This window comes from Empidonax traillii, unplaced genomic scaffold (assembly GCF_003031625.1).
Source record: "Empidonax traillii isolate 1590-97213 ecotype Southwest subspecies unplaced genomic scaffold, ASM303162v1 scaffold83:size2986645, whole genome shotgun sequence".
In the NCBI taxonomy this organism is placed as follows: Eukaryota; Metazoa; Chordata; class Aves; order Passeriformes; family Tyrannidae; genus Empidonax; species Empidonax traillii.
In genome coordinates, this window is record NW_020955276.1 from 544553 (window position 1) to 557914 (window position 13362).

General features: G+C 38.9%; 1 protein-coding gene across 1 annotated transcript in view; it reads right to left on the reverse strand.

Moving 5' to 3' along the window:
* The window catches only part of GLDC (glycine decarboxylase), a 43901-nt gene that overhangs the window by 20644 nt on the left and 9895 nt on the right, over positions 1–13362 (reverse strand). The window contains exons 3-9 of the mRNA XM_027881061.1: positions 12988–13123; positions 8067–8231; positions 5250–5327; positions 4404–4551; positions 3953–4149; positions 1705–1801; positions 593–698 (exon numbers count right to left, since the gene is read on the reverse strand). Coding sequence (XP_027736862.1) covers positions 593–698; positions 1705–1801; positions 3953–4149; positions 4404–4551; positions 5250–5327; positions 8067–8231; positions 12988–13123 — 927 coding nt within the window. The remainder of the gene's footprint in view (positions 1–592; positions 699–1704; positions 1802–3952; positions 4150–4403; positions 4552–5249; positions 5328–8066; positions 8232–12987; positions 13124–13362) is intronic.

The following is a 13362-nucleotide window of genomic DNA, read 5'->3' on the forward strand; positions in this document are numbered from 1 at the left end:
ATAGCTCCTTCCGACAGCAATGACAGTCATCCCAGTGAAAAAAAGCCTACCAGACCACATGGTCCTGATGCAATCATCATTTCCTGCAACAGATTCTGTGCTTTTGGTCAGCTGTTAAGCTTTGGAATTTCAGTGTTCATAGCAGGTACAATACTCCACCCAATTTAACTGAAATGTTTCTATTGCTTCAGTATCATCAGTTACTTTCTTTTGCTATGTTATTAATACTCTGTGCAGATTTCTGTGTGTAAACTAGAACAGTCCAGTAAGTGAAGTAGCAGCTGGCAAACGGCATTTCAACAGTATCATCTAGACACTCATTCTGTAGTCTTCTGCTAGTTTCCCAAGGAAACTGAGGTAATGCCTCCAAGTTCCTATCACATAGATATCTGATACTACATTATGAGAAGTACAGAAAGACATCAGCAGTGAAGTTTGTATTAAAATGGGTCTCTCTCCACTCGAGAGAACACACATCAGCTGGCAACATCTCCCCCCACCCCCCAAAAAAACAAGAGCTTATATAGAAGGATGTATTATTTAAGGAGGGGTAATGATTTTATAACAGTTTCTGCAAACATTAAATACGCACCTTCAGCCAAGATTAGAGTAGCATTGTGTACCCGTCGCGCAATATGTCTTAATCCATCAGACCCATGGTATATACCGAACATGGCTGACATATTGGCCAGAAGAGCCTAGGATCCAAATACAGTTTAGGACATTCTTATTGTTAAAGTCCCTGTTAGCAAAGGTTACCTAATGTTAGTTTAGTGGAATGTTTCTTTAGAACAAGAGACAACTACATATCCTCAGCTGATGTTACAGCTGATTATGTGTTGCCTACAAAATAAAAGGAGGGAAGGGTAAAATACTTTTATGAAACTGTCAGCTCTGATTATGAATTCAGTGCCCTTTGAAATGTAAATATGTCAGCAGTTAACATGTGCTTAAATTTAACTAATGCAACACAGATGTTTGAAGACTATCAAGTCAAGCCAGTCTCACAAGAACCCACTGTTTAGTAATGGTACAAAAAAAGTCACGGCGTATGTCATTAATACTAAGTAATTAAGCCTGTTTTAATATTAATAAACTCTCCTCAAAACTTGAGCATAAGCAAAGCAACGGTAGGAGCAAAAAAAGTTATGACCTTGTCTGGCTGAAAGTCTGTGGAGGCATGCTGAAGATAACTCTTTTGGATAATTACTCAGTTAATCATGGTGTTTTTCTGTAAATATCTCTCTTTGGTGAGATATTTGTCTGTGTGATTTGATTTTCACATCAAATCACACAAAAATACAAGTTGTGACAATTTGAACAATGAGTTCTAGATTTTAAAAGCTCATTTCTCTTGCCTTGAGTGGGAAATTTCAGATCACTGGAATTCCCTGCTGTTTTAATACGAAATCTGTCTCATTTATAACACAGCACTACTCAGTAGTGTTAATGCTACAAGACAGATGGATTCACGACACTGCAAGAATTCAGGACTATGGTCCTTATTAAAGGAAACATATCTCTTTTCAAGCAGATCTACTTTTCAAAGAACTCAAACAAATGCACAACAACCAGAATATTTCAATGTCCTTAATTTTTCTAGTAAAAACTCTCAAAAGCAAAGCTAACTGAGGTTGTTCAACTCATTCCTTTCTATCACTGAAAATATGGCATACATATAAGGCATAAAATAAGGCACAATACCTGTGCTGTGCAGATGTTGCTGGTAGCTTTATCCCTCCTGATATGCTGCTCGCGTGTTTGCAAAGCAAGTCGGTACACTTCCTTTCCACTTGCATCTCTAAGTTACAAGCAAAAATGTTGCTTCTGTTACTTTAAAATTGCAGTAATTTAGGACACTGGGCTTTACGCATGCTAGCCTGAAACTATTTATCTATCCTCAGAGACAGAAAAGTGCTGGAGAGAATAATGCATAAATCAGGACAGCTGCGACACCAAACAGCAAGACCAAAGTCTCTAGATTTCTGTTTTACATCATGGCTCCTCAGATATGCTATGCAGCTCGGTTTGCCAGCAGTCCAACCAGAAGAACTTTGACAGGGTGGAGAAGTGGGATCACAGGAACATCATGAAGGTCAGCAAGGGAAGTGGAAAAAGTCCTGCAGCTGGCATAGAACTCCATGCACCAGTACATGCTGGGGGCCGCCCAGCTGGAAAGCAGCTTGGCAGAAAACCCCTGGGGGTCCTGGGGGGCATCAGATTGACCATGAGCCAGCAATCTGCCCAGGAAAGGAAGCAAAGAAAGCAAATGGTATCCTGGGCTGCATTAGGAGGAGTACTGCCAACAAGGGAGGTGATCCCTGCCCTCTCTTCAGGACTGATGAGGTTTCACCTGGAATGCTGTGTTCTGTGCTCCTCAGCACAAGAGCAATACAAAGGAACTGGAGAGAGTCCAATGAAGGACCACAGAGATGTCAAAGACACTTGGTCACCTCTTCCATGAGGAAAGGCTGAGAGAAGAATCAGGGAGGACATCACTAAAGTACATAAGTACCCGCAGGGAAGGCGCAAAGAGGATGGAACCAGGCTTTGATCAGCAGTGCCCAGAGACAGGACCAATAGAAATGGACACAACCTGAAACACTGGCGGTTCCCTCTGAACATGAGGTTTTTTCACTGTAAAGGTGACTAAGCACTGGCAACTTAGCAACTAGCAACTTGCTCAGAGAAACTGAAGTCTCTTTTCATGGAGATATTAGAGACACCTGGACACCACCCTGGGCTACTGACTCTAGGCTGTCTGACCCAGCCTAGCAGAGTGTTGGACCAGATCGCCTCCAGAGAACCTGTCAATCATTCTGTGATCTTGTGATCTAAGTCTTGAAAAAATCCCTGGCAGAAAGGTGCATTGAGGAAGTATCAGAGCTTTTATCCATTTTAACTTTTTCTTTTCCAACTTTCTTGAGATGCAGAAAGATGAAGAAAAAATACTACTATATAAATTAAATATTTCTAAGCCTTTTTGACAACCGTAAATGCTTGTTATTTTGGTTACTGAAGTACTTCCAAATAGCTTCTGTGCCAAACATATGCAGTCTTTCCACAGACAAATGCTTTGTATTTCAATTATTACGAGTTAGACATCTTGTCAAAATACACGATACATCACCAACAACAAGAATCAGAGGCAAGATTTTGCACACTATTTCTCTGCTTTGTTTAAGTGAGACTAAAGTCTGCACTAGATTAAACTCGTTCTTGATTATTTTGGAGGTTCCCTGAATTTTCTACTTCTTTCCATTTCTGTTTTGTAAGACTGGATGTTAGAGAAAAAAGTGTAACAGTACAGAATAAGCGGAAAAAGTTAAAGCAATGCCTCATGCTATCACAATGAATCCACTCTGCTTTTGGTTATCTTTTCATCCCACGTTGCCACAAGCATTATAGACAGTTCACAGCTTCATTCCACACAGACAGAATTCTTGAAGCTTGCTTCCTCAAAACTGAAGGCAACCTCTATTCTTACAGTTTTCAAGGAAGACGTGTTTGGTACAGCACCATGGTCAGCTGTTGTTCACCACAAGATGGTCACAATGGGGTTTATTATGGCTTCTTATGCATTATTAAGAACACTGAGGGGAGATTTTATTGCTCTCTACAACTCCCTGAAAGGAGGTTGTAGTGAGGTGAGGGTTGGTCTCTTCTCCCAAGTAACAGGATGAGAGGAAACAGCCTCAAGTTGTACCAGGGTGGTTTAGGAAAAAGGTTTTCCCAGAAAGGGTTGTAAAGCATTGGAACAGGTTGCCCAGGGAAGTGATGGTGTCACCATCCCTGGAAGAGTTCAAAACACACATGGAGAGGACATGGTTTAGTGGTAAACAAGGTGCTGGGTTGACAGTTTGACTTGATGGTTTTGGTAGTCTTTTCCACCTTAAGGACTCTATGATTTCAATTTTCACTGAAGGCATGAGATGGTGAAGGAAGCCCTTACCTTGTAACACCCACCATCCTGCCTGGCATCATTCTCACTAGATTCTCCTTGACAGCAAAGAACGCTGCGTGGGGTCCCCCATAGCACAGTGGCACACCAAACCTCTGGGAGTTACCCAGGACAACATCCACCCCAAACTCTCCAGGAGGCTTCAGAATACAGAGAGCCAGAAGGTCAGTAGCACAGCAGGCGAGAGTCTGGGAACAGAAGTGCACAGAGCAGTCAGCCTCTTTTCTGAGGCAATGGTGTTTGCATGGGAGTTAAATTTTTAAATATGGCTTCAAACAGTTCCATATCACTTGCACAGAGCTGAAATGCATTGGTTGTAATGGTTGTAAAGGTTATCAGTTGGATGAACTGAGAGAGTATGTCATGTAACATATAGTTTTTATGAATATGGCTGTTTGACGCATCAGATTGTAATGAGTCAGACCAATAAAATTTACTTTACCCCATTTTGATGAGCTCTTTCAACAAGTTCAGAGAAGTCTTCAATCTTCCCTTCAGTATCCGGATACTGAAATAACACTCCACTGACATCCTTTCCACTGAAATCCATCTCGTGGGGTAATTTGAGCTCAGTAATAACACCCGTATAACTGGAAACAAAAATATGCAGAAGGCAACATATTCACGCCACTTCTCACCTTGGAGTGATACTTAATAAAATGTTCTCATGGACTTATATATAACTTTTCTCTTTAAATACAGAGAGTTGAGTATGCTTTGCAGCACTAAACATTGAGAAAATTTCATGTCATGGTGTGTAGTACTGAAGAGTAATTGCATTTGACATCATCATTGGAAATATGGAGCAAAGCAAAGCAAAGCAGAGGATGCATAAGATACTTGATATCAAAATTTTGCTCCTTTAACATGTTTAACTTTGAGAACTAAGTCACATTTCTAGAAGATGGTTACTGCAAATTGTAAACTTCAAAAGGATCTAGCTTTCATTAAAAGAGAAGATTTGCTATCTAGGGTAATTATTTCCTAGTAAAAAAATAAAAGACCAGACTGAATTCAACAATCAAATATATTTGTGCAACAAATTAGGAGGAAAAATAAATATTTTCTTTTTATCGTATGTTTAGTCTTTTTTTTAAGTTGTTTTAATTTCTTTGCAGTTGTATTTAAATGGAAAACAATATCAAATGATGAGAGATTTCTGCTTCCACTTCGCAATGAAAGCATAACCTTATAGTCCAAAAATGCTAGGTATATGGTGAAGAGGCACAGATGAAAAACGATACAGTGTAAGTGAAAAGATAAGATGGAAAATGAAGAAAAATATTACTTTGCTCTGGTTTGAACCACTGCTATAGTTTGAGGGTGGCATCGGGCATCTACATAGAACTTCCTTCTTTTGTTGTGTCTGTTGAAAAAAGGAAAAAGAAGAGTTATATATCAAGGGTTATATTTCCCATGGAAATAAAATTAGCTTGTTTTCTACAAGTGTGTTTTACTATGTTAAAAGGCAGTTGTAAATATTGGTTATTATAACCAAATTAAGTGTAAGATTGAATGAAGGTTCTGACACATTTAAATAAGAAAGTTCATTTCAGACACTCAAATGAGACTCATACGTGACAAAAATTAAGACTGAAACAAAACAAGACGCCACTTTCAGAAGCTGTGGGAATGGCTCCACACACATACTCTTTTAAAGGAATACAACTGTGGTCTTTAATACAGATTTTCAGTGTTGCCCTGGATAAATAAACATGAGCCATCCAAGTAGTTAAATGGAGACTGAGAAGACATGGTATCCCTGACCATGGCACTGGGGTTGGAACTAGATGATCTTTAAGGTCCCTTCCAATCCAAACCATTCTATGATTCTATGATAACACAATTCCCTAGTTTTCTCTGGTAAACACAATTTTGTGTCAGCCTGAGGCTTTGAACAAACGAATCGCTACAAAACAGTATCCGCTGCGTAAATCTGTTTTCTGACACACAGTGCTACAGTGGCCTTCAATCATTTCCTTTGATTTGCAGGTCCCTTTCAAATGCCCCTACAACACACATCTTTGAAAGTAGATTTGGATATATTGATAACAATTTCACTTTTGTCAACTTAGGAACAATGCACTTCACCAGTTTTTAAAGCTTTTTAAACACCAATGGAAAAAGAAAACGCACATCTTCAATTTTCATGAACACAAGAGATTCATGCCACAGTCGGTTAGGTGATAAAAGGTCCTCTGCACTCCCCTCGGATGCAATGGCAGGTGAGGGAACCCAAACAACACCCCGTTCCTGCTGCTCCCAGGCCCTCTACAGATGTTAGCCCAACAGAGACCCACCTCCACAAGCACAGGGGAGCAAAGAGGCTGCAAGACAGGTGGGAACTCTTAATTATTTAATTAACCCAAACAGACGCACCCTCTAGGTGCCACCCTCCCCGGGGAGTAGACATTACGGCATGCATGAGAGAACATTTTGGGATTGCAAGGGCTTACTATGAGATGTTTAGAGGAAAAATAATAGAGTCAAATGATTTTTGGGAGCAACATGTGTAAGAAAATAGAAGTAAGGGGATAAACTAGGCCACGCTCATACAAATACCTGGTGGCTTACGCACTTCCACTCAACCAGTGAAGTCTGTCTCTCTTCTGGTTAAATGCCTTTTTGATTCCTTTCACGTGTGAGGGGACTCTGTATTCTCTGTGCGTGTGTGTGTGTGTGTGCGTATCTATCTCTCTGTCTGTCTGGGTGATAGCAAATGGAGTCAGAACAAGAAAGACCTGCATGTCCATAGCACAGCAACTGAAGTACCCATAGCTGGGCTGGTACCACGGGCAGAGCAAGATGACTCTTTGCAGTATGTCCATGTCTTTCTTGTAGTGGGGAGCCCAGAGTTGGGCACAGCACTGCAGGATGTGGACTCACCACGATGAGGAGAGGGAGGGGTCCCTCCTTGTCCTTCTGGCAGCACTCCTCCTGCTTGTGCAGCCCAGGAGACTGTTGGCTTTTTTGCACTGCTGAATTGTGTTCAATGTGGTGTCCCACAGGACACCCTAAGGGCATTTCAGCAAAGTTGCCTTCCAGCCTGCCAGCCCCCATCATGTATCCCATACACCTGGGGTTGTTCCTCTCCAGGTGCAGGACTTTGCACTTCCTCTTGTTGAGCTTCACAAGGTTCCTGTCACCCCTTTTTCTCCATCCTGTCAAGGCCCCTCTGGATGGCATCACGACCCACTGGTGTATCGGCTGGTCCTCTCTGTTCTGCATCATCAGCAAGTTTGCTGAGGATACAGTCTGCCCCATCATCCACATCACTGATTGGATCCAGTGTTGTCCTTGGGGTATGCCATTAATTACTGTCCTCCACATAGAATTCATGTCACTGATCACCACCCTCTGGGCCCAGACATTCAAGCTTTTAATCCACCTCATTCCCACCTCACCCAGCCATAATTTTCAGTTTCTCTGTGGGGATTTAAGGGAGACCATCAAAGTAGACCCACCGCTCTTCCCTCCCAATCCAGCCATTTTATTGTAGAAACTCGTTAGATTGGTCAAACAGGACTTTCCACTGTGTGAATTCATGCTTGTGATTCCTGATCACCTTCTTGTCCTTCACATACCTGGAAATGGTTTCCAGGACCGGCACTTGTTCCACCATCATTGAGTAGACGAGGTGAGGTTGGCCTTGCTGGTACTTCCCTGCATTTTCATTCCTGCCCCTCCATTGCTGAGGCACCTCTCCCAGTTGTTTAGAGACAGTCAAGAGTGGTCTTGCACTGATAACAGAAGGCTCCCTCAGCAGCCATGGTTGCATCACATCAAGACCCTGCGTACGTCCAGTTTGCTTAAGTGTTCTCTAACCTGACTCTCCTTCAGGAAGGATAAGTTTTCCTTGCTCTAGACTTCCATCCATCCTTTCTCTGGTCATAAAGTTTCTTAAGGCCTTAGATGTCCAAGTTAAACATTTACACCAACACTGAGAACTTCTCTGGGAGTTTGGCAAGATGGACTATAGTTATACAGTGATCTGTTCACAGTGGAAAGGCCACACTCAACTTCAACCCATTCATCTATGCATTCCTACACAGATGCCTTCAAATTCCAAAATTACTTCCCACTGTGATACATTTAAATACAGTACCTGTGACATAACTGCATAGCTTCTGCAGCAGCTGTCCCCTCATCCAGCAAAGATGCATTAGCCACATCCATTCCTGTGATATCACACACCATAGTCTGGTAATTTAGCAGGCTTTCCAGCCTGCCCTGGGATACCTCAGGTTGGTAAGGAGTATACTGGGTAACCCTGTAAGAAAAAAAATCCTGAGTTTGGGTCTAGGAAAATAAGTGTGTAACAGAATTCTGCCAACATGCAACTGAGCTATGTCATAGGAAAAATATATAGTAAAGTGTAATTCACTAATATGAACTTTAAAAAGTTTTTAAGTAACCATCTTTTCTCTGTTATTTTGTTCTGTTTTGTTCTGTTGCTAAAAAACAAGTTATTTTTAGACAACTGCAATTTTTCACTGTACTGGAAGCCTGAGAGTAGTTTGTCTTCTAGGGTTGACTTGGCTTTTTACAGGAGAATAATTTCATTTCTCCATTTTGAAAAAAGACTGCTTTTAAAACAGAGGTGTAAGGGCTCCATGGAGAAGGGATAGGATAAGTAGGCATCGACTGTGGGAGAACTGAATCATGTCACAATATCCAAAAGAGAATGCTTTATTCAATCAAATTGAGGTATGACTTGATCTTTCAGTACTGTTTCTTAAACCTTTTACTCGTCATGTTTTCCCCAATCTTCTGGGAAGAAAGGCACTTGTCATCTCATGGAATCAAGCTCAGAAATGTGCAGTTTCTTGTGAAATGACAGTTTCCATACATGTTAGAAGAGGGAAGTGAGACTGATGTAAGTCTTATCTGTTTTCGTTTGGCAAACAAAATAGTAGTGGCAACATAAGCAATCCCTTTGAAAACACAAGAATCAAAGGGAAATGCTCCATTGTAACAGTCCAGAAAACAAAGCAGCATGGGTCCAGGGATGAAAGGCAAGAATAGAGGTCAAACTCTCCTCTCACTGCTGGAAATTTGGGCATTGGATTCCACAGCGGTTTGGGACAGACTTTATGCCAGATCGAATTTAGAGTAGCAGACAGAAACAAGTGGTAAACATGGACACTTGTGGCCTCTGTTTTCTAGCAGTGGAAGAAGACAACAGTTTTTTTCCTTAAAAAGCTGGTAGCAAGCCTAGAGTTTTGAAAAATGCATATGAGTGAAGGTATAGGTTTTAAGGAAGCTCAAATCATGTAAAATCAATAGAAGGTGAACAACTAAGATTTTTAAAGAACAAGGTGGTATAGAGCAAGATGAGAGCAGCAACAAAATAGTAATGCTAGACAGAAGGTAGAAAAAAGACCTGAAGAGAATACAAGAGCTAGAAGGCGATACTCAGTATGTGATTTCAAAGTGTAATACAGGATGCTAATGTATTTTCTGTCTATTTAAATGAAACATCTGCTCAAATTATTCACATATACTATTCAGTACAGTGACAGAAAGCAATAGCTATGTATTGAATATGTAAATATCAATGATTTTCCCCCAAACTGCAGGGGTTTTCTCTTTTTTAGCCAACTTTAACACTAAACTAATTATCATCACATGACTGCATAGTTCACAAGTGAGACCGTGTCCTGGGTTGCATGCAAACGTTACTAATCCCAACAGTTTTGTTTTTTTCTCCACAGCTGCTACGCCCAGTGTTCAGTGTGTCAGATAAACTTTCAGTCTGGGAGTATTAAGATTCACTTTCTGAATAGTCCCTGCCCACTCAGTTCTCACCAAAAAAAAGAGTTATTCCAAACACCTTTGCATGAGCAATGACTTTTTCTGCTTAAAAAAAGAAAGAAATTCCTCTGTAGTTGAGGTCAACACTTGTGCTTTCTCATTTTACTTCACCTAAGGGACATTTTTTGTATTATAACTTGCAGGGGGAACTAGAATTAAGACTAATAGGAGTAAAAGCATTGAGTTTAACTGAAATGCATTAGAGAAATTTTACTCCACATGGTTGGGAAAGTACACTGTATTACAAAGCAGCATTAATGAAGATTTATGATTATGATGTTCTGGTTTTGAATGGTAAATACAGTTGAAGTAAAACCAATTAATTTCAGGAAGATAGAAAAAATTCAATCAAGAAATCTTGAATGTCAGTATTGCCACAAATTATAGTCCATGAAGCTCATCTGTTCTAGTGGTAAAGACACCTTTTTTAACATAAGCCCACTTACTCGAACACTATTGTGTTTTTTGGCATTTTCTAAGCATCTCTATCTTTTATATATTGTACATCTCCACAATTTCTTCAAACAAAATATCTGGTTTTAGTCTGTATTCTGACTTCTGCTTGATTTTATGCTACATGGTAAGTGACTTTTTAAACTAATTTAAAAGTAAACTCTTTAAAAGTATTATTGCACAGTATGCAATAATTTTCAGAATGTAACGTGTAAGTACTGAGTGTTACTAGCTAATAAGTTTAATAATTTACACTACAGATCTGTACCTGTCGGTACAGACATTTCTTCCTACATATTTAATGTCTAGGGGGCAAAGGAATCAAATGAGCTGTATTTAGGAGACCTCTGCATCATGCTCAATTGTATGGTATTAGTGTGACTTCAAAGGCCTTCTTGATTTTCAAGGTCTCATAGGTATTTTTATCCACTTAAACCCCCAAAATAAATACTACACTGGTGTGACCAGTGTATGTTAATAAAAAGTCTACATTTAAGCTGATTTCTGAAACCAAATATTTTCACATCTTCAGTTATTCATATATTCATGGCAGAGCACAGAATTATTTTGGTATGCTACTTGGGAAAGAACTCAGCATATCAAATGTGAAAAAATGTAATTACTATGTTAATGGGGGGCTGGGAGGATGACTAAGGGTAAAATTAGAGAAAACTGGGAAGTTATATTCACATTCCAACATAAGTTAGAAGTGGACAGAGATATAAATCATTGTCCAAATGCTTCAAAAAGTTAAAATTCCAAGATAAATGTGTTGAGTGTACTCTTAACAGAATTGGATATTTGGGAAGACTTCTGGGGAAACTAACCTTATAAAGAAACCCAGTGTGGTTCAGCAGTCTCATTTTCAGATGAAAATACATTTGGTTCTAAAGTTTCCTCCTGAAATCTACCCCTTTGCTTCCTACCTTCTCCTTGCAAGTCCAAGTGTCCTAAATACTGTGAAGTCATTCACTTTTGTGTTAACTGACTTCTGTGAACTATCTTTCATAAACTTATTTTGTATACCAGTGCAAGCCTTGCTCTAAAAAATGCCAAGTAACAGAAACTGCAAGTTATATGAGAGAGAGAGAGAGATCAGAAACAATAAGCCTGAGTTTGCAGCATTTTCCTTGGAGCTGCAAAGTGAATTGTGTCAGCATGGAAAGTGTTACACACACAGCAGATGCAGAGAGGTCTGATTTCTTAAACAGCTTCCATAAAGCCTGTGTAGTTGCTTTTGCACATATGCACATACACATATACATCTTTCTCCAACAAATATTTTTGCCTTCACTCTGGCTATCTAACAGTTTAGCTTTTATCCATCTAGTTTTACTTTACTGTACACTGCAAGAACAGATATGTGGACAGACTCTCCTAGTTGTTTCATTAATGCTATATCATTTTTTAGGATTTAAAAATAAGCAGTTCATTTTGTTCCACCTAGTTTTCAACTGTCCTTATCTTTGCCGCTATGAACTACAAACTTGTTTTGTGGTACTGTATTGAAATGTTTAGTTTGTATATGTTGCAAAAAGTGAGTGAAAATAAAGCCAAATAAAGCTTTGTATAGATGTACTGCTTTAAGTTCCTTAAGTCCAAACAGTGCAACTTTTTCACCAGTTAAAAAATGTACAATGCAAGTAGAGCAAACAAATTTAAAAATAAATAGACTTAGAGGTCTACAAATATGTAGACACGTTTATGGCAACTCAAGGTATAAAAAAATATGTCTAAGTAATAATGGATTTTTATACTGAGTAACGTAATCCTTTGGTTAGTTGTTTCTTCTTGATTGTTTTTTTGAATACATTTATAAACTTTAAATACTGCTTTTATTAAAATAAAAATTACCCAGTAATAAAAATGACAGTTATCATTTTAATATAGTACAAAAAAGGATCTCACTGACTAGTGATAGGGGAACTTGTAAACTTTATGAGAAAATACAGGGTATCAGTGACATTCAGCCTGTTGGAAAAAGAGATTCCACATTAGATTTAGCTCTTCCTGTTGCACCATTTTTGAGTTACAGTCCTTTACAAACTGAAAAGTCAGCTGGGTGATCAGAACCAAGTACAATATTCTCAGCCTCTTCATAAATGAATTATCATATTACCATAGTTTTAGTACCACTCCTGTTCACCAGTAAATTATTTGATTGGACAAGAACTTGATGGAAAAACATTCAAACCCTTGAAGGTCTCTGGTTTAAAAAAAAAAAACAAACCCAAAAATCAAGAAAGAAATACCAAAAGAACAGCCTTTAGAAAATTTTCAAGGTTTCTTACTCCCTCATAAAAAAATCATGATCAGGGTATTGCCTAGTGTTTACCTCCACCCAAGCTGCATACACCAGTGGAGGAGGAAGCTGTTTTAAACTTAGGCACAACTTAGAAAACAATTACTTTTTTTTAGGACTTATGTCTGTATGCTTCCATAAAGCAAACAAAAATTCTTGTATTAGTTCATAATACATAGGGGCTGTGAATAGAAGTCATAAAATCAGTAACACTTTACAGAAAAAAAATGCATCTTCTAAGGTCAAAAGTATTATTTTTTCTTTCTAGCTCCAGCATGAACACCATAGTTTTGACACAATAGGATACACATTGCTAGCAAATATATGAAAGCCTTAGTAAAAAAAAAAAAACAAACAACAAACAGGTCCAGGGTATATTTGTCTACACTCAACCATAAGACAAACTTCAAAAGTGTATTTATACACATTTTTTTAAGAAGAAAATGCGGTACATTACCATCCTGCATTCTCCAACAAATTCCGTGCAATGGGCTGAGGCACTGAGCAGTTGTAATAACCCATGCCTATGTAAGACCGCCATATCTTGTTCTTGCTTGCAATATTGTATAAAGTTTCAAGGACTTCATTTTCACCTAATTGAAAAGAAATTATGTCAGAATGCTATAGCTACACATAACACTAACAGTGTCTAACTGAAATGCCTTGTACCCCAACGTAAAAAATACGCAGCATTGGTGATGTGAGTATAAACAGTAGCAGAAAAAAGGGCAAACCCAAACCAGCAAAGATAAAATAATAAGGTGGTAAAACATTCTGGGAAAATTTAAATTCTGACAAAATTCTGGATAATGCAACAACTGAATAATAACAG